Consider the following 26,103-nt stretch of genomic DNA (forward strand, 5'->3'; position numbering starts at 1 on the left):
CATAAAACATTAAACATCTAAGTCATCACGATGGTATTAACATTAATGATTAAATGTTGGATGTAATATAATTAATAAAATTATCTTTTATATTTATCCCTTTTAATTGTTGGTAACATTTCTCTCTAATGTCTTTTATTCTTAAAAAGAGTAAGCACAGGATCTCTTTAAGCGCTAACTAACTTTTTGAAACAGATAAGCAGGCAATCACCACTCATCAAACCTTCAGTGATAGCCAAGCTCAAGGATATGAATAAATTAACTGTTACCATCCTTTCTTTTAGTCTTGCACGGTGATCAGCATTCATTTGAGAAATTATGGACTTTACTTAATTTACTTAATTATGGACTTATTAAGTGTTATAAATAACTCTTTTAATTTCCCAACGTTTCGGTCTTCATATTAAGATCATCACCTGGAGCATATACAAATATACAGGACAAGCTGAGTTACATTACATCTGGGGTAACTGTTACCATCTTATGTCCTAAATAGTATATATATTATGTGTGAGTTCTATAGTCAATTTTTTGAGTTCCTAAGTTAACTGAGATTCTAGGATGAAAAACTAAATGCCTATGCCAAATATCGACTAACTCGGGAATAAGCTAATGAAAGATCTGGGAGGGGGGAGAAGAATTAATCGGGTTGGCAATGAGATTCAAACCTATAATGCTCTCTCTTTGGATGTCCTTAGTGCTATGAAAGCAAATGCTATTTTCACAGGACTACTAACACAGCACCTGCTACACTTCTTTAACACAATTATGTGAATTGGCAATGCTCATCTATAAATGATACATATAATTTCTCTTTTTTTTAAAATTGTATATTCTTATGTTATAAACATCGAACATTCCTATTTGTTTAGTTTAATTCTTATGTCACTGATCTAACTTCTAAATTAACTAGAAGTAAAAAATAAACAGAAATATAATGCTGGAAAATGCACAAACATATGTTTTCTCAATTATTTGGTTACAATGGACAATCAATTTGCCCACCAGTTCACTGAGGGTACCTTTAAACTGAATACACAATTAAACAGCAAACAAGTTAACCCATTCATAGATTAGTTAAAATGCTGTCTAAGATGGAGAGATGACTGGATCAGACTTATTTAAAAAAAAGTACTTGGTGAAATTTAAATACACATTTCAAAAATACAAGAATTAAAATTTAGTTTAATAAAATGCAGTGTGCCAACATTTACCTGACATGGTGTAGAACCTCCCCATTCTTCAATCACGACATTTTTTACACCTTCTAAAGCTGCCATTATGCAGGTTTTATCAAAGCATTCTAATTTTATAAGCACTTCTTTTATGCTGTCAAAATCACGAGTAAATTGTACAGTTAATTCCCATAGTGAGGAGAAAGCCATCTAAAAGGTAAAAAGTTACTTCTCAGTGAATTATTAAAGGAGCAAATAAGAAATACTTAACTGTGGGTAATACTTTGAACAGAAAACCGACTAAAGATAATCAAGTTAGCAATACTGTTGTTATTATTATACAAGGTGCTTCTCAAAAGTTCAGGGAATTGGAATAGCACTGTGCATAGCCATAGCCATGAAGGCCACACTAAAACCGATGTTTGAATCGGTTCTAGTATGGACTTCTGCCACTGTAAGGGATGAGAAGTACCTGATGTGAATCCGTATGCCAACAGCTGGCAAGCTGAGAATCTGCATTCTTGGGTTACATGCATTTTTGTTTTAGTGGCTCAGCCATTTTCTTCTCCAACTGAATGGAGGATTTTTAAGAAGAAAGAATCTGAATCAAATTTTGCTTCGACCTAAAAAAAAAAAAAAAACTGCTGTAGAAACCCACGAAATGCTCAAGGAAGCATTTGATGATAATGTCATGAGTCATATCAAAGCCTTTTTCTGGTACAAACATTTCAAGGATAGACAAACATCTGTCAATGATGATGAGCATTCTGTACAGCCATTGACAAAACACAACACAGAAAACACAAAAGTGATGAAACTATCTTTGAAGACTGTAGGTGAACTATCCATGATGTTAGGGAGATCATAAGACCTGTCATACAAGGCCATTCAGCGTATATGTTGGATGTTTTCAACATGAGATGCATTGTTGCAAAATTTGTGCCAAGCGTGATGTGCAATGACCAGAAAGAACATTGCATTGCTGTTTGCAAGAAGTTCAGGGATCAAACCAGAGATGACCCTAACTTCATATCCATAGGACATAACTGGTGATGAATCATGGGTTTACAGTTATGACCCTGAGACAAAGCAGCAGTCATCGCAGTGGAAGTCCCCAAATTCATGAAAAAAGCATGTTAAGCTTGCAGCAATGTCAAGTCAATGTTGATAATTTTTTTTTTTACATCCAAAGTATTGACCACAAGGAATTCCTTCTCCCCTAGTAAAATTGTCAACGGCAAGGTTTACTGTGTGGTTTTGAAGTGGCTAAGAGAGAGTATTCGGCGCAATTGTCATGTGGAAGAACAATGAGGGTTCACCACCATGCTTTTTCACAGTGATGTGGAGAAAACAACATGCTTTCTCACACATCACTCATTGTTCAACAGTTCCTGGCTTTCAAAAACACCAATCATTCTGCCCCCCCCCCCAAAAAAAAATAAAATAAAATTTGTGTAACCTCTCCCCTGCAACTTTTTCTCCAAAAAATTCTGGTAGAAAGGGTGTCGTTTTGACATGGCTGAGTAGATCTAGGCAGAATCGTAGGAAGTGCTCAACACTTGAGGACTTCCAAGGATGCATGGAATCATGAAAAGTTTGCTGGGAATGCTGTATACATGCCCAAGGAAAAGATACAAAAAGAAAGATGGTGGAAACTAAGAGTTAGGGTAAGTAATTTTTTTTTTGTTTTCAAATTCTCTAAACTTTTGGTAGCACTTCATACAGTAAAAATCTGATGTGATTTAACAAGTCTGTTTTTATGAGTTTTCTATACCTATATTAATGCTAATTATAGAAATATTTTTCAGTTGTAGAAGGAGAGCTCGTTCATTGTTTTTCCAAAATATAAGTGGTTGTTTTCTGTATTCAGAACAGTGACTAATCAATTTTAAAAGTGATAATTTTATATGATTACAAAAAACAGTAATTAAGATATTGACCAATGGTGATTTAAGTTCCATTCAGTCACTGATATGCCTGAACAATATATGGGAGAGGAAATCCAAATATTTACACACTTGCACAGCAATCAGCCAGGTGAGCGTTTTTTTGGGGGAAGAGCAAGCATTGATTTCTCTCATAATGCAGCTGTTTGTGCAACAAACTGACACACGGATTTTATTATTTTATTTTCAAGAAATTATATTCTCATTTTAATTCTTTACTCCAGCATAAGGAAACTAAGTTTGTGCGTGAAGTATCGTCATGACTAGTCTACTTGCATACAGAGGCTGCTGACTTCACATCAGTATTCCATAATGAAAAACATTTTGGGAAGGGCTATAATATCCTTCTCATAATGTTTTTCATTATGGTTTTGACCTTTGTTGAGGTCTCATGAGACTTCAGTTAAGAAAATTATAGAAAAAGGCTGACCTTTATAGAGGTATCATGAGATCTCAATAAAGGTTGAAAACCTGTCTGGGTAATGGCCCTTCCCATAATGTTTTGCATTATGAGGTATTAAGGCACCTGCTGTGGTCAACAGCCTCTAAATACAAGTTGACTAGTCATAAGGATACCTAATGCATAAACTTTGCTTGCACTTGAGTAGAAAATTAAAAGATGAATATAATTTCTTGTCAAGTATAGTATACTTTATAACCCAGCAGTAAATTTTTTTCTAAAACTAATTTGTGACATGGAGTATTTAATAGAAGAGTGATACACTATTTTAGAGAAATATGATTCCTACATTAATTTAAACTTGGTATCAGTATCTTGATCAGATTTCAGATCTTGAGTGCTAATTCATTGAGACTGTGAAAACTGGTTCACTATGCTTTCAGTGACTGAGTTCGAGATTTCTTTGGAGGCAAGTATCTGTTAGTTACCGGATTTACTCTATTTCTCTTTTCTTTCCTTCTTTATTGCAGTCAATAATTTTATTTCTCAGAATTTACAATTGCATTACTGTCTCGAAATGGATGATTCCCAGTTGAGGCAAGTATCTGTTAGTTACCGGATTTACTCTATTTCTCTTTTCTTTCCTTCTTTATTGCAGTCAATAATTTTATTTCTCAGAATTTACAATTGCATTACTGTCTCGAAATGGATGATTCCCAGTTGAAAAACCTGGGGTACAAACAGAAGGTTGCACACTTCAGAAGTTTATATGAATTAAAGCAGTCAAAATGGTCCAACTAACTGGAGGTTGAGCTTGAGAGGCCAACAGCCACTCCAGATACTGACAGTAGACCAGAGTCCCAAACTTTATACTTTTAAAGTGGCTTTGGTTTAACTCACAAAACAGCTAATGAACACAATAGGTTATGAAGTCAGAAACTATTGATACTGCAACTCCCATGGAAGCAGAAATGAATCACTGGAAGGAAAGAGTTCCTCCAGTTTCACGTGGGCTAAGAATAACTGACAGCAGTGGCCACAGTCCTCAAAAGCCATAAAATAAATTTTACAAAAGCCAGGATTATGGATGAAGGAGTCCAATACTGTCAAAGATGGTAGCCAACTGCTGCACACTCACTAAATTTTTACATTCTAAAAACATCTGGTACCACATGTTCACTGTTAAAAAGTGAAAAAAAAAATTCAAGGTAGTAGTGGACAGTATAACAGCATTTATAACCACTGATGAAGTCAGAGGAAGACTCCTAAACTGTGGCCTAAACCCTGTTACATTAGCTGTATGCTCCTAGCAGATAAATGACCAATTCCTCTTGTCCTGGTGGTAATCATCAAACAATAACAAGAGATCTACAACCTAAAATCATCTATAACAGGACTATAAATTCAAAACTATTACAATGGAAGGCATCAACTAGACAATGCTGCCGCTGTCAAAAATTTGGCTACTTGCAACACTGTTGCAAGGCTGATTACCATCAAATACAGAGAAAACCACACAAAAGCTTTCTGAAAAATACCAAAAACAGAGCCAGCTAAATGAGCCAACAGCAGTGGACCACATCCTGCAACTACAAAGGTTGCAAGCGATACTTGGCCACCCAAAAACCAAAGAACCCCACCAACAACTGCACAGGCACCCATAGCAAATGCTCATAACTCCATAATGGCATACCAAACCACTAGAAAAGCCAAATCCCAGATCCCAACCAAATCCAGTAGAGTTCAGTCGTAGCAAAATCACTTTGGGAAAGATGTTAATCAAGTTCAGCAAAGCAAAACTGAATCAAGACTCCTCAAACAAGTTTGTGAGACATACACAAACATCTTTACTACATTAATAAATGGATAACAAATGCAGAAGGCAGACTTTCTCAAATTAGGTTTTGGAATGCCAATTGTCTAGGAAATAAAATGTGAACTACAAGAAATTATGACTGCTATAGCACTGAGGTAATCCACATAAATGAAGTGCACCTCCGACCAGCTGACAACCCAAGGCTCATGAACTATGTTCTAAATTGCAATGAGAGGCCCAATGTGGGGGAAAAGTGGCATGCCCATCTTTGTCAAGCACAATACAGAACACAAATTTGCAAATCATCTCATTCATCATCCACAACCATGGGTCCAGTGCCTGTAGGTATCCGATGCCATCTTGACATGATTCCTCCACTGCATTCTATTCCGTGCAGAGATGGCTCAGTTCATGCATAGAGCCTGCACACCATTTGACAATGTCATCACCCCATTCTCTGTTTGGTCTTCCTTTTTTGTTCTTTCCTTCAATAATCCCAAACAGCAGCATTTTTATTTTCCTCTCATTGTTCATTCTATATATATGGCCAAAGAGACATAGTTTCCTTTTGATTATTTTCTGGATCAGATTTTCTTTTGGTTAATTTGTCTGTCGATTTCCTCATTGTTCACTTTCTGGATCCGGCTTATTCTCAAGATCTTTCTATAGCACTTCCTCTCAAATGCTAATATCCTCCTTTCAGATTCTCTCAGGAGTACCCAGGCCTCACATCCATAGAGCATGCTGCTGAAGATACAGATTTCTACAATGCGCAGTTTAGTTTGCATCTTTATAGCTCAGCTCTTCCACATTTTGTCCATGGCTTTTAAAATAGTTGTTGCTCTGGCTATTCTAATTTTTATATCTTTTTTTGGGTCCAAGTCATGCGTCATGTGGCATCCAAGATATGTGAAGTGTTCCACATTTTTCAGTTGAAATCTCTCTATGGTAACTGTTCAGTAACTCCCATTGTCTGAATATCGTTGTTTTATTTTTTTCAAAGTTGACATTTAGTTCATATCTTTTTCCTTCTGTGTACAGTGTTTGCAATGTGCCTTGACTAGTGGCAAACCAATCTCCAGTCTCACCTGCTATCCTGATTTTTGCTTGTGCTTGGCTATTTATATCTTTCAGCAGGCAGATCAATTTATTGTCCACACCATAGAATTCCAAGACAGCCCATGTTATATTTTGGTCAATATTATCAAATGCTTTTTGGAAGTCCACAAAACAGCAGTATATCTTTTTTTTCCTTTAGAGCTTTCTCTGCTATTATTCTTAGTGCGAGTATCTGTTGCACTGTATTTCGATCTTTTCGAAATCCAGCTTGCTCATCAGAAAGATGTGCCTCCATATGACCCTTTAGGCGTTTTGTTAGTATTTTCATCAACACTTTGCCAAGATGACTCATTAATGCAATAGATAGTTCTGTAATTGGTGCATTCTAAAGCACAGCCTTTCTTATGAAGAACAACTAAGACCGATATTTTCCACTCTTCGGGGGCATACCCTCTCCATATTTCATTACATAGCTTATGCATTTCTTTCACAACTGATTCTCCTCCATATTTTAGCATCTCGCCTATTATGTTGTTATCTCCAGGACTCTTGTTATTCTTGAGATGTTTTATAGCCTTATTCACTTCCTCTTCCAAGATGTCATTTTCAAAGATCCCTGCTGGTGGAGAGATTACTTTTAGTTCTTTGATTACTTCTGTTGCAGTATTATTTAGTTTTTTATATAGTTCGCTGCAATATCTTGTCCATCTGTATATGATTTCTGTCTTGTTCATCAATACTTTACCATCTTCATCTTTGACTGCTACTGATCTTGTTTGCCACTTCCTACTGACATTTCTTATAAGTTTGTAGACCTCTCTAGTTTTGTGCTGTCCATAGTACTATTCAATGTCTCTGCACTGGTCCTCCAACCATTTGGCTTTATCAGATCTTGCTGCTTTCCGTACTTCATTGCATTTTTGACGGTATAACTCATCTGCTGCCTCTGAATTATCTCTTTTAAGTTTCAGTTCTCTTTTCTCTTGTACCAATTTTAGGGTTTCCTGAGTTATCCATTTCTTGTTGATCTTTTCTCTTTCAGGAATTACTTCCTCTAATGCTTTTTTTAGCACTGACGTCAGTAGTTCTGCTCTTGTATTTATATTTTATTTTTCGCTTGGGGTCTTAAGCTTAGTTTCCAATATGTTCTCATATGCTGTTCTTAGCCTATCTTCATTTAGTTTTGAGATGTCTCTAGCTTTTTGGAACTTTCCTTTGTACTTCTGTTTCAGTTTTAGCCTTATATTCGCAATCACCAAGCTGTGGTCTGAATCAATATCAGCTCCTTGGAATGATCTGCACTGTTGAACTGAGGTTCTCCATTTCTGGTCTATTAATATCAGGTCGATCATATTCCTGTGGCTGCCATCGAAGGAGCGCCATGTCCATTTACGACAATCTTTTTTTGGAATTTGGTATTGCAAATCATCAGGGTGTTATCCGTGGCAAATTCCAGAAGCATCTCTCCATGTTCGTTTCTTTCTCCATATCCAAATTTTCCCATAACCTTTTCCCATCCTGTGTTATTTTTGCCAATCGTTGCATCCTCTCATTACCAATACAGAAATCATGAGGGTGGAGGTCCAAACCATAAATGCCAGTCACCCTGAAAATATACTCTGTATATAACTCTATGAACAAATAATTACTGGAAGCAGACTTTCTAGACAAAACCTGAGCAATGTCCTGAACATAAGCACACACAGGCTAAAACAGGCAGGAATTTCTGATGTCTTTGATGTAGTGATACTTCAAAATATCACACAATAATACCAAATAAATGTGATATACAACCTTAGCTCTACTCACAATCCAGTTTTACTCCAACTGGACTCGCAACCAAAAATAGTCTAGGTTGGCTCCCAAACATCAACCAGACAAAACTGCTTGGAAAAGCAGTTTTGTCTGGTTGATGTCTGGCAGTGACTTAATTCTGCTTGGAAAAGGAGATAACAACTGCATTAATAGATGCTGTCGTGAATGTGTAGCACACAAACTCAGAATGGCTTCTGTATGAGATTAGTGGCTTAAACATTGATCTACATATTATCTTCCAATAAGGCAAGGACAATCTGGTCCCGCTCAATGCCACCAGAACACAATCTTGCCTCTTCTCTCACAAAAGAAATCTCAGCTCACATTCCCTTATTCCCAGTAACACACAAATCACCAGGCCTCTCTAGCTGGACTAGCATTTGCCTCCAACCTCTCCTGGTACAAACACATCACATCAACATCATCCTCAGCATCTGAAAAACTACGCACTCCCTTTCATTCAAGATGCTATTTTACACCTAATTAACTCTTAAGGATATACAAACCTCAAGTCCACCCATGCTAAAAATACTGCTCACATGTTTGGAATGGAACACCTCAAATCTCTAAAAATTCTTGATGCTCTGTCTAGAGGAGAGCAGTTTGGCTAACAGACAATCCCTCTGTCACAGATTCATTCAACCACTTACAGATTCAGTGTTTTAGCTCTATGTATATTCTACGGGTATTGCCAATTCAGTGGAGCAACGGTCATTGTTCCACTGAATTGGCAATCATCATTCCTCCACTTTCTATTGCACCTGTTAATACAAGAGCAGCAGCTCCCCAGCATCCCTGGCCTGTGCAATAAGCAAAAAAACATTCAATAAACTGTGGCATATTTATTTTCAGCTACTCATACATTGATATGACACTACCATAGCAAGTGCAACTGAGTAGTGCAGTAATATATCTGCAGAATTCAATTCCAGTTTTAAAACTAGAATCGAATAATGAGCTGTATACTAAACTGAACAACTGCTGAAACAAAATGTATGAAAATCAGCAATACAATGATAAAAACTATGAAAACCGACTGTGCGATAAACAAAAACATTTAATAAATTATGGCATATTTATCTCAGCTACTCATACATTGATTTGATACTACCATAGCAAGTGCAACTGAGTAGTGCACTAATATATCTGCAGTATTCAATTCCAGTTTTAAATCTGGAATCGAATATTAGAACTATATACTAAACTGAACAACTGCATGAATAAAATGTATGAAAATCAGTAATACAATGATAAAAACTATGAAAAGAGGCAAAAACATAGCAAAACATCAACTGCAATCTCAACAGAACCTATAGAAGAAATAATTCAATTATTTAGGCACAATTTTTAGTGAGTCAGCAATGAAATATGGAAATAGATAAACAAATAAGCAAAGTTAGTAGGTAGCCAGTTGAATAATACAGAATAAGAAACCTAGTTAAAAAACTTAAGCAGCAATATATAAGATGGAGTTCAAATCCATTAACTTTTAACTTATGAATCCAAGAGTCAACAATAGATGATCAATGAAATCTAGAGACTATAGCAAAATTAGACAAAGTGAACAGGTGGAAGCATCTTATTAAAAATGAAAACATTAGAAAGGAACTTATCACTTACTGTTCAAGATGTGTAAGCAGAGCTAATCTAAGGTGGTATGGTGATTTAAACAAAATTGTTTGGCAAAACAGTGTTTGATGCTAGGATAGTAGAGAAAAAAGAACCAGATCCAGGGTCTTTTTTCCCTACTATCTACAGACTAATTTTTGATGTTGCTATTGCATTCTTTTGTTATGCAACTGAATGTACTTAGCAAGATTTTACTTTATATTACCATACATTACAACAAACAGGTACCATCCTTCCATCCTGATTACATATAGATCCAGACTTCACCGTGCAGGTATTTGAAACCAAATCTGATGGAACAGGGTTAATCCTTATCAAGAACATCCACATCATACAGAGTGTTCTTCCAACCAGTTTGCCTGTTTTGAAGGACACACACAAAAAAAAAAAAAAAAAAAAAGTTTCCAGGAGAAAAACCTTCCACCTCTGTATGAGATTGGCAAACTCACCAGTGATTGAAAACACCAGATAAAGGCTCATCACGTCATAGAGAGGATTCAAACCCAAGTCTTCCCAACCAAATGGCTCATCTAAATGATATCATCCCAAATGACCTACAGAGGCTCAATAGGTAACTTAATTTATATTATTACCATTAGATCTCTAAGTAGTCAAGCATTCATTGAGGGAGGACATACACCTCCCACACCAGCTGTCATACCTTCTCTAATACACATTCACACTAGATGCACTCACTACTTTAACAGATAAATTGTTCCACTCACTCACTCACAGTTCTGTGAGAGAAAAAAACCTAACTCTCACCCCTTTCTTAACTGCACACAAACTTAACTTACATAGATGTCCCATTGTCTTCTCCCCACTTTCCACATAATGAAAATATTTACCAACCCACATTCTACAACAGCTTCTCAAAAATTTATACACTTCATCATATCACCCCCTCTTTCTCCTGTCTGCCAATGCCTGCAGTCCACATGTTCTTAATCTATTCTCATAATCTGCATTCCATAATTCTGATATCATCTTTGTAACTCTTTCTTGCAGCCTTTTCATAACTTCTTTATTTTAGAACCCAGGAGACCAAATCTGCACATAGGAGTCCAGATGAAGTCATATCAAGACTCAGTAATGGGGCACAATGATTTCCAATGTTCATTTCAATATTGCAACTGCCCTCTGAGTTGTATCAGTAATTTTTGCTGGATGACTCAAATGTGTATGACGATTACTAACATCGAACTGATAGACATCACTGTATGCCCACATTTCCAGCCTATTCAAATCATCCTGTAAATGCTGTTTATCACTAGTGTCTCTGATTGCCCTGCCTATCTTTGCATCATTATCAAACAACTGAAAATCTCCTTTGAGCAACTTTCCAATATCATTGTTATATTAATATATCATTGATGTACAGATTGAACAACAATGGTCCAAAAACTGATCCCAGGGGCACAGCAGTCACCTTAAATCTTGAAGATTCAAACTCCCCATGTACCACTTTCTGATGCCAGTCTGTCAGCCATCCACTTAGAATAGCCAGCAGTTTAGATTCCAATCCCATGTTCTTCACTTTATGCAATAGTCCAACTGCATCGCAGTACCTCGATTCCTTTTATTCAACTCAGCCATAAAATTACCATAAAACATGAGCAAAGAATTATAAAATCAGAGGAGAATTTATATAAAAAACTATATTAACATAGAATTTTTGCCTAAGTATCACAAGTATCATCAGTACAAGATCACAGAATGGCAATAAAACAATAACAGACAATTCTTACATTAGCTACTCAGGTGGTGCCTTTTAGAATTGTCTGTTATTGTTTAATTGCCATTCTGTGATCTTGTAGTGATGATGCCTGTGATACTTAGGCAAAAATTCTATGTTAATAAAGTTTTTTATATGAATTTTCCTCTGCTTTTATAATTCTTTTCAAAATATGAGCAAATTGCTCAGACGGGACTTCCCTTTAATAAACCCATGCTTTTCATGCAAAGCATACTTTTTTTTTTTGTCTACCTATTTCTGTAGGCAAGTTCTTAGTAACCTCTAAGAAGTCTTTACAGTCATTCCATAGATACTAATGGGCCAATAATTAGCCACATTATTCTTTGCATCACTCTTGTGCAATGGGATTATCACACATTCTTTCCATTCCTGGAGTGACTCAAATTTACAAACATGTCAAGGGCCTAACCAGTTCAGTCGAACATTCCTTTAGCATAAATGGTGATAACCCATTTGTTCCTATTGCACAATTCTTATCCAGGTTATGGAACAGCTGTAGGACCTAGGGAATTTTTTTAAATATGTGGCCAGTAGGAGGAGAAATGACTGTGGAAGAATGCTATTGTGGGATAAAAATGGGAATAGAGTGACTGATGCAGAGGACATAGTGGAATTGTTCAATGAACACTTTATTGGAGTATTTCATCCTGGAGGAGCAAGTTTTAATGCTAGAGGGATAGGGCAGGTTCGAGGTACAGGAGGAGAGTGTGTTTCAAATACTGAGTACTCTGGATGTCAATAAAGCTGTGGGACCGGATGGTATTTCACCACGAATTTTGAGAGAATGTGCTAGGGAACTGACAGTGCCTTTGACCTGGCTTTTCAATGAAAGTCTGGCTGCTGGAAAGGTGCCCATGGAATGGAAGGAGGGTAAGATAGTGCCATTGCATAAGGGCGGTAGCAGACTGGAAGTGTCTAATTATAGGCCAGTTTTTGTGTCATCAGTAGTTAGTAAGATCTTGGAGAAAGTAGTGAAGGACCGTATACAGCATTGGGCAGATGAGGGTAATGTTATCTGCGAGCATCAACATGGATTTGTGAAGGGGCGCTCTTGTTTTAGCAATATGCTAGCCTTTTATGATAAAGTTACAAGAGCACGAGATGAGGAAAAGACAGGCATATACTGCCATTTTCTTAGACTTAGCGAAGGCATTTGACAGGGTGCCACATGATAAACTGATATTTAAGTTGCAGCACATGGGTCTGGATGTCAGATTGGTCAACTGGATTCAGGATTGGCTGTCCGAAAGGTATCAGAGAGTTGTTTATGGTGGGGCAGTTTCAAGGAAGCAGAGAGTTACAAGTGGGGTCCCTCAGGGCTCAGTACTGGGACCTATATTGTTTAACCTTTATATCAATGACATTGTCAGTGGACTGCAAGGGGATATTCAGTTGTTTGAGGATGATACGAAGCTGGGAAGGATTATTAGTAATAGTGCAGATGTGGCAGCCCTGCAAGAGGATTTGAATAAGCTAGATATATGGGCAAATGAATGGGGGTGTCGGTTTAATGCAGCAAAATGTAAGGTCTTGAGGTTTGGGAAATATCGATGGGACACTGCATACTCTATGGAAAGAATTATACTGGAGGAAGTAGGGAAGACAAGAGATCTGGGGTTGATGATTGATAGAAACCTGAAATTTAGGGGACATATTGCAAACATGGTGAAGGTAACACAGAGGATTGCTGCAATAATGAGAAGGACGCTGACCTGCAGAGATAAAACAGTTATCATTCCGTTGTATAAGACCCTGATCAGACCACACTTGGACTATTGTTCTCAGATTTGGTCTCCAGGATTTAAAGGGGATAAATTAACTGTGGAAAGGGTACAAAGGTGGATAACAAAGATGGTTTCAGGACTGTACAATAATAGTTATGAGGATCAGCTGAGGGAATGTGGACTGCAGAGTTTGGTGGATAGAAGAAGGGGAGGTGATATGATTGAGACTTTTAAACTGTTGAGAGGTGGTTATAGGGTTGACACTGGGGAGTTCTTTCGCTTGGTTGAACAGCAGGAAGAAGTGGTGACAAGAGGCCATCCCTGGAAGTTACGAAAGGAAGCTGTGAGCAAGAGGGTGAGGAGTGGTTTCTTTGCATGGAGGGTGGTTGAACCATGGAATGCATTGCCTGATGGAGTGGTGAGAGCAAGAACAGTCAATGAGTGTAAGGAGTGGTATGATAGACTTTGTGTTTCTTAAGGGGGGGGACCTCCCCTTAAGAAATGCTACCACTACCCATGTAGTGGTAGCATTGGTTACATACACAAATTGATAGATCATCTTGGGAAAGTGAGCACCCATTATTTGATCTGTTTCTTAATAGTGAGCACTCACTATTACATCTGCTTCTGATACAAGGGTAGTGTCTGCATTCAGTATTGTTATTCTTCCACATTCATCCTTTCTTTTACAGCATAACAATAACATTATTGTGGGTTGACTTTAGTCTGCACAGCCAATTTCTTTTCATACTCCAATTTAGCTTTCATACAATACTTGTAACTTTTCTTGCCTGCACTTCATATATTTCACAACTTCTCTAATTCTTATTCTCACAATATTCCTTCTACATCATCATCTTCTTATGGATCTCTTGCTTAATAAGGTTGTGCATCCATTTAATTCCCATCCTATTTATTCTTTGAATTCTAGGAACACATTCGAATACTGCATCAGTTAAGCTTCTTTTCAAAGATTCCCATACACTGCAGATACAGTATCCTTCCCATTCAGTTGATGCTATGGAACCAAAGATAGTATTCTCCTGAGTTTGTCATAATTCCTGGATTTGTAGTTCAGCATGTAACAACCTGTCCTGATTGGAACATCCATATAGCTGGCTACTTCCCAGGTTAGTATGGCATGATTGCTCTCACTCTACTGGTGGCAAGACAGTAACATACTTAATTGAGACACTTTCTGATGTTATGTTCAAATCTAATACTCATTGCCCTAGACTGTTTCTTTCACACACTGCTTGAGAATGTTGTCTCACAATAGATCATTAAATTATGCTTTGTTCTTATCATCCAATCAATATTTAGATAATTTAAGTCACCAATAATAATTACTCATCAGGGTAATTTGGTGGTGCATTTCTTTGTTTGTAGCAAAGAAATGCACATCCTGTTACTCTCCACTTCACATCAGATAGCCTCACTGCTAGATGGGACATTATAACATCATTGTTTTCATAAGGTTCTATTCTAAATGGACTCAAGTCATCTGATGTATCCCTGCTCCTCTCCTATCTCTTTTGTCATTCCTAAAAAAAAAGTATAACCCTTTACACACTTGATTCCAGTTACTACACCTGACTCTGAGAGCTAGGTTTCATTAATACATAACAAGTTACCTCCCAACTTTTTCATATACTTGACCATACAGTTCTGCTTGGCCCAGTTGGGCAACCTTCTCTTTTCTCTTCCCAAACATTCAAAATGCCTGAAACCAAAGCACAGTCCATATCTTCAACAGATTCATAACCACGCTCATACATCTGCACATCCTAGCTTAGCTTATTCAGCATTCCTCCAAGATGATCTAGTTTACCTGACTCTCTGCATTAGGTCTCATTCTGATAAATAATTTCTCTAGTTACCTGATGCCAAATTCATTTAAGTGCAGTCCATTCCTCTTATACAAGTCTTTTCTGCTACCAAACTTACTCTATTCATCCAAAACTCACAATGATGTTTTCTAACCTAGCCTGCACATTTGAATCATTTGCTATCAGAGACCTCCTTCTTAACTCATTAATATTCTATCTTAGTAATATATTAACCATTTTTACTTTCTCACTTTTCTTTCTTGCTTCTTCTATCAAACCTTTTATATTCTCTCTCAAAATATATTTATTGCTACTTAAATCATTACTTCTGACAACTACCATGTCTTTTACTTTTCTTTTTTCTATTGCCTACTTGACAAAGAAATTATATTCTTATTTTAATCCTTTATCCAAGAGTAAGGCAAATAAAGTTTGCATATGATATAACTCCACATCTAATCTACTTTTTTTATATAGGCTGTTGACTTTTCATTGTTCTAGTATCCTTTAAAGCAAAAATATTATGGAAATGGTCACTAACACAGGCAGGTTTTGATCTTTAATGAGGTTTCATCAGTGGGAGCTAGATTTGAAAGATATCATTAAATCAATGCAGAAGTCACATACAAGTGGTAAAATAGTGCATCACCACACCATTAAACACTAGATCAGAGGTAATTGTCTAACACAGAATATGAAATGATGTTGAGACAGAACAATTCTATAGCTAAATTCATTCATATTATTCAAATAGGAAACATTAAACATCTGAATTATGTTAAAAAAAACAATGAATTTAAAAATAGGAAGTTGCAATGGAACCCTTATTCATATTCTTCAGTTATTACTATTCATTCTAAATTTAATTTTTAATGAAAACTGCTCTTCCCCCCCCCGACTGACTGATCAAGTAATATCAATATATCCAAAAATAACACATACAAGAGCTACAAATTCCAGTCTGCAATGTGTATTCATATAATCCAATATGAAGTTTAATCCATGAACTGTGAGATGACGTAGCTGAAAAGGTTCTGCACTATCAGGCATTTGTGCTGGTCGACACATTGACAAAGATACATCCAAAAGGATAATGGTCGGCATAATCACTTTTTCTTTAGTGCCAGTTTCACTTAAGATCAAGATCTGAAAAATATAAATAGATACTAAGAAGTAATTCAATTCAACATCTTTATTACAGAACATAGATATATAAGTAATGGACATAATCATAAGAAATTAACTATTATTTTTCAGGAAATTATAACATATAATGAATATTAATTATAATAATTTTAATACTTCCGATATTTCAGCAACGTTATGTTGCCTTCATCAAGGATTACAGAAAACAATGATATGTGCACCCAGGCACTAACACTGAGTAAATGAGGCTGAATAAGGGCAACAAAATCAGGCTTAGTCTTAAATGGTGCCCACTAGTGGGGTAAATTGGGCTGAAGATCTGAGGACGAGTGTTTTGCAAATCTAGGACAGTTTCATGCACCCATATTTGCTGAGGCTTGGAAAGTTTCTCAGGGCTGAGGCAGATTATAGGAATTGTCCCTCATATTTGTATTTACTAGGGTGCAACAATGGCCTTCTTCCAGCATATCCTGTGGGGAATGGGGGTGATGTATTCCACGTGTTCAGAAATTCTGTCTGTTTAGCCACAGTAGGACAGTTTGCAACTGCAAAGGATCTGGTAGACACCAGATCTAAAGAATGTGGCTGGTCTTTGGTGAAGCAGATAAGAGGTGACAATTTTTTATGTGGTCTGTAAGTGGCTGTAAGGCTGTATTTCTTTGGGAGTTTTGTTCATTTTTCTGATGTGCCTTGGATATATAGAGTGGGGTTAGATTTTGTGTAATCTTTGTTCTGAAAGGGGAAAAGAATGGTGTTGCAGTTACAGGGTTTTAATATTTGGATGTAGGGGTTGTAGCCATTGGCTAAAAAAAGTGTTGAGAATGTGGACAAGCCAAGTAGTTAAGGTACTGCAATCAAAACTGATTAATTTTGCCCTATTATATAGGGCTTTTATATTCCCATACCATTGGGAGTGGGGGGTGACAGCTGGTAAATGTATCTACCAATATGTGTGGGTATTCTGTAAACAAAGAATGCCTGGGATCCATCAGACTGGTGTCTAATAGAGTGCCTAAGAAGGGGACACCGCTGTTGTTTCATTTTCTAAGGTAAACTGGATCCTGGGGATTGTTAAAATGTGTTAGAAAAATGTTGATAGGATCCAGGCCATATGGAAGATATATCATTTATGTAGTGAAACCAAACAGTGGGTTTATACAGGGCAGAGTTCAAGGCTTTTTCTTCAAACGTCTCTATGAAGCAGTTAACCAGGTGTGGAGAAAGTAGTAAATCCATGGCTTCTTCTTCTTCTCTTCAAGGATTAAGCATTTGCCTATTCTAGCTTAACTGATCTTTCCATCTTGCAACTTGTCTTCCTCTCTCTCTCTCTGTTTCCCTTTGTTCTATATCTATCCACCTCTTTCCATCCTAAAAAGATGTTTTCTCCATTCTTTCTATATTCCTTGATCTTTTCATTTACATCATAAATATCTAAGCTCATTTCTGAGCTTCCTCCTTCTGATTCACATCAGCCAATCTCTTCTTTCGATATCAACTCTTGCCTAAGCTATTCCGCTTTATTCCCTTTGTTATCATAACTAACACTTCCATGCAAAGTTTGTTGACCAATGGCTCCCATTTCAAAATGCTCTAACCTATCAATACTCTCTTTAAATACATTAATGTATTTCTTCTTTTCATTCACTCCAATAGTCCCCAAATGGTTCACATTTTTCGATCCATACATGAAACAATTCTTGCAATGCATCCACTGGGAAAACTCCAGTGCAGAACCCGAAGTTTAAACTCATTCCCACTAGAAACCATCTATTGGGACAAGTTTAAGAGGAGGTAAGACAATTGGTGTAGGTGACGTATAGCTTTCCTCAATGAATCCTTGACTTCCTGGATGTCTAATAATAATATCAATCATTAGTATTCAAGAACGTGTGAACAGAGTTAATCTAAGGTGGTACCATCACTTAAACCAAACTGGAGAGGAAAAGCTAACAAAATAGATGTGTGATGATAGGAAATATAGGTAATGAAATGAGTGGTATCCTTTCTCTACACTCATGCAGGGTTGGTAGTGCTTCAGAAAATCATGTAAGATTTGATAATACTGGAGACATGACAAACAAAAGATTAATATTGAAGAAAAGTCTTTATAAGAAGCAAGTAATAATGTAATTTAAATGTGTAGTACCATCATAGTATCCTGTTGTGAACCCGCCTGAGGGTATACAAGGTACATCAGGCAACCAAAGTGATGATGATGATATACAGGTTCCTCATTTTCCCAAAGGTTTCCATTTATTCAATTACTTTGAGGGAACTTGACTGACTCATTGAGAGAAATTTCACCTGACAAAAAACTATGACAAAATATTTTGACACTCATAAACTGGATATGAATCAACTTTTATTCCCAAACAATTCATGTTTGTTTGTTTATGCTGCTCTCTCCCATGAAGAGTTAGAGTCACAGAAAATCAAGTAGCATGCAAAAGATCGTAAGATTTAGTTTTTGGTAACTGAATTACAATGTGAAATAACTTTTAAAATTTCAAATACCTACAAGAATTATTTCTATTCAAAATCCAAATTAGATAAAATTAGCCCGTTTGCTAAAGGAATGTTCAGCTGAATAGACTAGGCCTTTCACACATTTGTATAACTTGAGTCTCAGCTCAGGAATGGAAAGAATGTATGATAGCTCCATTGCACAAGGGTGGTGCAAAAACTGATGTGTCTAACTACTGACCTATTAGTATCTCTGGTGTGGTAGTGAAGATTTCAGAGAAGTTGGTAAGAACTAGCATACTGAAATGGGTATACAAGCATTCTATACGCTGCAGGGAGCAGCATGGGGTTTACTAAAGGAAGGTCATGTTTTAGTGATTTGCTCATATTTTATAACAATGTTACAGCCGAGTTGGATAAAGGGAATGGATACACTATGATGATGTTGGATTTTTCTAAGGCATCTGAAAGGATACCACATGACAAGCTGTTGCATAAACTGGAGAATATGGGATTGGAATATAATCTATTGACTTGGATCAGAGAATGGTTGACAGACAGATATCAAAAAGTGGGTGTAAATCTGACAGATTTAAGGTAACAGTGGTGTACCTCAGGGTTCAGTCCTTGGGCCATTATTGTTCAATCTATACATTAATGACATCAAGCAGGGTCTATCATCAGATTTGCAATTGTTTGCTGATGATGCGAAGATAGGTAGGGTAATCAGGGATGCTACTGATATTCAGCAATTAATGATTTGAAGACTGGAAATCTGGGCAAACGAAAATGGCTGTCAGTTTAATGTTAGTAAGCGTAAAGTTATGCACTTTGGCATGATTAGAGTTCCAGCGGCATATTATATTAACGGGGTTACGCTACAAGAAACTGAAGAGGCAAGGGATCTTGGTGTACTGGTGGATTTAAAGTTCAAAGGTCACAAAGCAAACATTGCAAATACAACTCAGAGGATAACTGCTATGTTGAAACGAACCTTGACATGCAAGGATAAGGAAGTAATTTTGCTTCTTTATAAGGCTTTGATAAGACCAACCTGTATTATTGTGTGCAGATTTGGTCTACCCGGGTTCCAAGGGGATAAAGAAGCTGTGGAAAGGGTGCAAAGAAGAGTTACAAAGATTATATCCGGTTTATGAGATTTAGATTATGAGGACAGATTGCGAGTATGTGGATTGCACACTCTAGTTAACAGGAGAAAGAGGAGTGATATGAAAGAGGTCTATAAACTTTTAAATAGGTGTTATGGCATTTCAAATGATGAAATTTTTCGTTACATGAAAGGCGGGGAGAGAACATGGGGGCATCCATGGAAGTTAAGGTGGTTCTCAGTAGAAAGGGGTAAGAGCTAGGTTTTTTCTCCCAGAGAGCAGTGAGCGAGCAGGATAATTTGCCCTTAGGGGTAGTGAGTGCATCTAGTGTAAATGAATTTAAGGGAATGTATGATAGCTGGGTTGGGTAATTTGCAGCCTCCCTCAATGAGTCCTTGACTCCCTGGAGGTCTCAGATAATAATAAATTTCTAACACATTGAACTCATTAATCATGCAATTGCCTACTAAGGTACTCAATTAATAAGTAATGTACAGAACTGAAATATTCTTTGCCTTGCTTCTGCATACATTTCAGCACAACTTCTGTTCTTATGCTATAGAAAAATAGTAGTTTCATTCATTTGAAAAGTCAGTTTAGGTTACAAATGCAGGAAGTTCTAGTTTCCATATTAACAAACATTACATTAACTAAACATAAATGTAAAAGGCCAACATCAAATAATATGGAGAAAAATACCATATCCTTTAATCAAAAGTGAGTAAGCTGAGAATTAATATATTCCTTAAATAGAAGAAAAAATACCATTGCTATCTTCAGCTCCCTTGATTATTCTTCCTGGTTTATACTTTATTTGATTCATTTAATATTCTTAATGTGGAGGCTAATATTGCTTCTGGCCTATTCACGCTAACTTTACCTTTTTAAGTCAACAAATGCATTGCAGAAAGGAACAAGAATTGTACCTGTTTCACTATTACATAGGTAAATTGTAAATGCAGCAGGTAAAGAATCCTGCTGTATTTACAATTCTATAGTGCACTGATCTATTGGATCACTTCATTTTGTTTTTAAAAAAGTGATTAGTAGAACTGATGTTTGGATTCTATCTCTAAAGAAAAAAATCATTTACAATGGTGAACTTATGAACTTTTTAGATTTCTTCTCCTCTCCCCTTCTTGGCACACAATACAAAAACCTATTTCTTTTTCAATGTGTTATTCGGTAAAGATATTAACCCAGCAGTAGTGTTGAATCTGTATAGAAACCAGTTCTTATTTATAATATTAATACAAAACACCTCCTTTGAGTATCAGGCCTCACTACGCTACAAAACAAACCAATTCGCTTAAATACATTTTTGTCTGCCAACTGTATGTATTCTTCAGGCAGTCTGTCTTTTGCAGAGGGGGGGGGGAAACCAAGTTTCTGTGTGATATAAACCTGCTAATTCTATATGAGCTAACCTGATTTCAACTGAAAAATCCCTTTCAAAGATTCATGTCACGATCAGAAATAAATCCAAGTACGCTGAAAACAACAGCTACATTCTGCATCATTCTTCCAACTGCTCTATGAAAAATATACTATATTTGTTAAATATGCATATATGTAACCTATGAAATTCTTTAAATATGTCTTAAATGCTTTAAAATAAATGCATTTTTTATTGCAAAATATTTTAGTTAACTGGGTCACACAGATCCCTTTTGCCACTTGTAGTTTTCACAATACCACTACCAAGTTAACCATGCATTATTTACACTATCAAAAAAAAAAAAATGGAATTATGAACTTTTGATATGATCTCAAGATAACAGCAGAATTTTTCAAAACTAGCACATAGTTTTGAAGCATTTTTTATGGGGATAGGAATATGAAAAATATATTTTATCCATCCCATTATAATCTAATTAAGATATTCACATACTGTCTTTGACAAGGGCAGACCCCATGTGGTCCAGAAGAATGCAATCCCTGAATTATTATTAATTTTACAGGGTAGTACATTATTCAAAATTCTGCTACTATTTTTAGTACTAAAACATCATAAACCATAACAAAAACACACGATAAAAAAACAACAAAAACAGATTCCAGAATACGCTATAGAAGAATAGTGCATTCCAACTGCAGTATAAAATATAATTAGTACATTCCAACTGCAGTATAAAATATAATTAGTACATTCCAACTACAGTATAAAATATAATTAGTACATTCCAACTACAGTATAAAATTTTTATAGAATCAGTGTGCATAACCCACACAGTTACTTCTCACGGTAGTTGCTGGTATGTGGCGCCATCTATTATCAAGTTGAAGGACTGCATTACTTCGTGCCCGTGACAGAATCAACTTTCGATACATGGATTGATTATAGTCATATCTTTATAATCATACTGCAGGCATAGATGCCTGCAGTATGATTATAAAGAGTGATGTACAGTGTTATATCGGTATCATTTCACAGCTGATACAACTTCACCTTTCATATGATAATTATAAAATAAATCACCATCACTAATTTTAAGCCAATGCCATCTATACTACTTCCTTAAACAAACTTTAGGCACTTGATCCAAAAAAAAAAGAAATGTAGTAACTTACACAGCGAATTACAGCTGAATTGGATCAAAAACTAGCAAATTACAATCGCTCTGTAGATATGAAAATTATAAATTCACAGGTTAGAAACCAAAAAATACCATACAAGACACGCATTTCGTAGCTCACAAAATTAAAGCATTCCTAGCTGAGAACGCCCTCTATAAACAAGTTAATTAATATACATGCTCTGTGTAACAGGTATTCTTGTTTGGACTGGAAGCATTTCAATTGATCAGCATCCGCAATGCTGTTATATGAAAGTTATAGCATACAGTTTCATATCTGATGAGTGCCAAATCACAGTGGTTATGTCTGTTTTCTGAGGAGAAATTATCTGCGGAAATTAGTTACAGGCAAGTTCTGAACCTCATATAACCACACAAGTACACAAGTATACAAGTTAAACAGAAATGGCAACTTTCTAGAAATTACTCAATATTATTTTATATAGATATGTGTGTCGAAATATTATTATTATTATTCCTGATACCTCCAAGGAGTCCGAAGACTCATCGCGGGAGGACACCTACAACTATCTCAACCACTACACAGCGCCTCTACTACGAATCATCTCCATCAACGCCATCTACCGCCCACCTCCACCACCACCACTACAACTAGTATTTTTTGTCTGTAAATTGCGTGTGTTCTGAAGGGCCGATTTGTCTGTATGCGGGATGAAAAAACCCGAGTTTCGGCTAACTCACCTTCGATTGAAATCGTCCAGATAATGATTCCTTCCGTCGCGACGAGAATCGAACTTAGGCCTATTCCAATCGAAAGGCGAAATGTACCGTCGTTCTTCCAATTGCGCTACGGAGGCACTATTGGAAATAACATAATTCATGGACCGCAATATTCGCAATAAAATTCACAGAAAATTCTGGGCTAAAATTATTATTATTATTATTGTTATTATTATTTAAATTAAAGGGATATTAAATCCCACATTATTTCAAAGCCGAATAAGAAACTCAAAGATAGAAATCAAATCAAAGAGTTTCATGCAGAGTTTCAAATCATTGAGTTTCTTATTCGGCTTTGAAATAATGTGGGATTTAATACCACCTTAATTTAAATAATTTTACATCGCCGAAGTGAAGCCTTTTGGTTATTTATTTTAGTAACTTATTATTATTATTATTATTATTATTATTATTATTATTATTATTATTATTATTATAAAAATCAGCTAACACCTTTTTATTCCCGTATACAGGAGTAGGCGAGGCCATTTAGCCCTATCTAACTTTTGGAGACTGAGTGGGGGAAGTTCAATCTCCCCTGGTACCAATCAGAGATAGATGGCCCAAGGCTATCACTAATTAAGCGGTACACAGTGAAGAGAGACGGCCAAAATGTGCCGCCATCTCATGGTCCCTAACCCTAACACAATATATTTAATGTCTGAAAATAATGTGGGTTCTACGGTCGATTTTCTTGAGTTTACGGGACGAAAAACCCGAGTTTCCTGGAGGAAAAAACCGCTTGCCCGTACCAGAGATCGACTAACTCGGGAACCGGTCGAAATTATTATTATTATTATTATTATTACGGGCAACTCCAAGGAGTTCCTAGACTCATTGAGGGGAGGTCCTGAACATCATATCAAGAACAACTATTCGGCATTCGCACAGTATCTATCATATTTTGCTTTGAACTCATTTACAGTTATGGCACCCATAACAAACTCTGGAAGCTTATTCCACTCATTCACCACGCTCCAACTAAAAAACCTAGTTCTAACACATTTGTTAACTACACTCTTGCTAAGTTTCCATGGATGGACCCCAGTTCTCCCATCACCAGACCTATTCTGAAAAATTTCCTCTGAAAAAACTCTTCAGTAATTTGAATGTCTCAATCATATCACTCATTTCCTGATTATCAACCAATTTCTGTAACTCACAGATCTTCAACCTGTTCTCATAAGGTTCATTCTATAGACCAGCTAGCATCTTGGTCACTTGCCTCTGGATCCTCTCTACCTCCTCCCCCATCAAGAAGAAACCCAGGGGCCCATATCTGGGCACAGTAGTCAAGATGGGGTCTTATCAAGGCTCAATAAAGAGGAACAATAACTTGGTTATCTCTGCTCGTCAAAGTATTCTTCACTAACCAAGTGATCTGATGAGCTGATTTAGCTGCTTTTGCTATGTGTCCCCTAAATTTCAACTCCCTATCCACCAACATGCCCAAATCTTTGGCTTTGTCAACCTCCTGGAGTATAGTTCTACCAATGTGATATACTGCTGTTAATTTTTTCACCCCAAAATGCATAACCTTAAACTTTGCTACATTAAACTGACATCCATTCTCTATAAGCCCACACTGTCAATCTATCCAAATCATCCTGCAAACTTTTGACATCATCTGCATTCACTATTGCTCTACCCAATGTGCATCATCAGCAAATAAATGAACAGTTCCTGTCAGATCCTTTCCTATATTATTAATGAACAAATTGAAAAGTAGTGGTCCAAGAACAGAACCCTGTGGCACACCACTAGTCACAAGCCGTCTTTTGGACTCTACTCCTGAATAAACCACTCTTTGTTATCTCTCCATCAACCACCCTCCTATCCATCTCACCAACCCTATATCCATTCCCATATGTTGCAGTTTATGGATTAGAATTCCATGTGGTATCCTGTGAAAGGCCTTAGCTAGGTCCAGTAGAATCACTGTAAACTCATTACCCTTATCCAGTTCAGCCGTCACTGTGTTATAAAACGTCAGCAAGTTACTGAGGCATGATCTACCCTTCACAAAACCATGTTGTCCCCCATAGAGTATCCTATTTTCATCTCTCCAATCCTGCATTCTTCTCTTGACTAATTTCTCCAAGACCTTGACATTGATTCCTGATATGCTAATCGGTCGGTAATTTGCAAATGCAGTCTTGGAACCTCCTTTATGCAAGGGGACTATTTCCCCTCTTTCCATCCCCTCAGGATTAACCAGAACTGAGACTTAAATTAAACAATATGGTCAAGGGAACCGACACTTCCTTTGCCACTTCACGTAAGACTCGAGCTGGTATACTATCCAATCCCACAGATGTGTTTACATTAAGGTTCTGTAATATACTATTCACCTCCATTTCATTCACTTCAATTCCTGTATCAGCCATTCCTTCTCTCATTCCTGCAATATCACAGATTGCAAATTCAAAGTAAATATATTATATTTACACTACTTTATATAATTATATTAATAATTTAGAACTTGGGTACAATATATGACAAATAAATTAAGTACAGGGACAAAGGATGTATCTAGGAAAGCATTCATGGAGATTATTTCAAAATAATCATTTTATACTCCGTATTTTGATTGCCATCAGAATACGGAGATATTTAAGAAAAGGGAAGATCGCCGTAACGAAGAGCTAGTAATGGCATATTATTTCCGCAATATTATGGCATTTCCTTCCAGAAATGTAAAATATAAGTGACATGATATGATGTTTACTTTGTTTACTTTAGTTATTTTTCCACTGGTAATGATTATTTTTCGTGTACCCCTGGACGGTCCAGCACGTACCCTGGGAACCGATGTTCTAACCATGTCTCCCAATTATTTCAATAGTTTTTGATCTCATGAACACAACAGTCTCGTTCCCCTTATTTCGTATACTTTCGGCAATCATGAACAAACAATAG

The 26,103-nt window shown here is 36.5% G+C and overlaps 1 protein-coding gene across 2 annotated transcripts in view; it reads right to left on the reverse strand.

Annotated features, from left to right (window-relative positions):
- IntS14 (integrator complex subunit 14) overlaps positions 1–22,574 on the reverse strand; it is an 87,484-nt gene extending 64,910 nt beyond the window's left edge. The window contains exons 1-3 of one of the 2 annotated variants that reach the window (XM_090403791.1): positions 22,439–22,574; positions 16,092–16,295; positions 1,215–1,385 (exon numbers count right to left, since the gene is read on the reverse strand). In XM_090403791.1, coding sequence (XP_090259917.1) covers positions 1,215–1,385; positions 16,092–16,253 — 333 coding nt within the window. In that variant the 5' untranslated portion in view covers positions 16,254–16,295; positions 22,439–22,574. Of the gene's footprint in view, positions 1–1,214; positions 1,386–16,091; positions 16,296–21,294; positions 21,547–22,438 lie in introns of those variants that run through there. The other variant, XM_090403792.1, reaches the window with a different exon arrangement.
- Between the last annotated feature and the right edge of the window lie 3,529 nt (positions 22,575–26,103).

This window comes from Typopeltis vanoorti, chromosome 14 (assembly GCF_054136105.1).
Source record: "Typopeltis vanoorti isolate ZY-2024b chromosome 14, IOZ_Tvanoo_1.0, whole genome shotgun sequence".
NCBI lineage: Eukaryota > Metazoa > Arthropoda > Arachnida > Uropygi > Thelyphonidae > Typopeltis > Typopeltis vanoorti.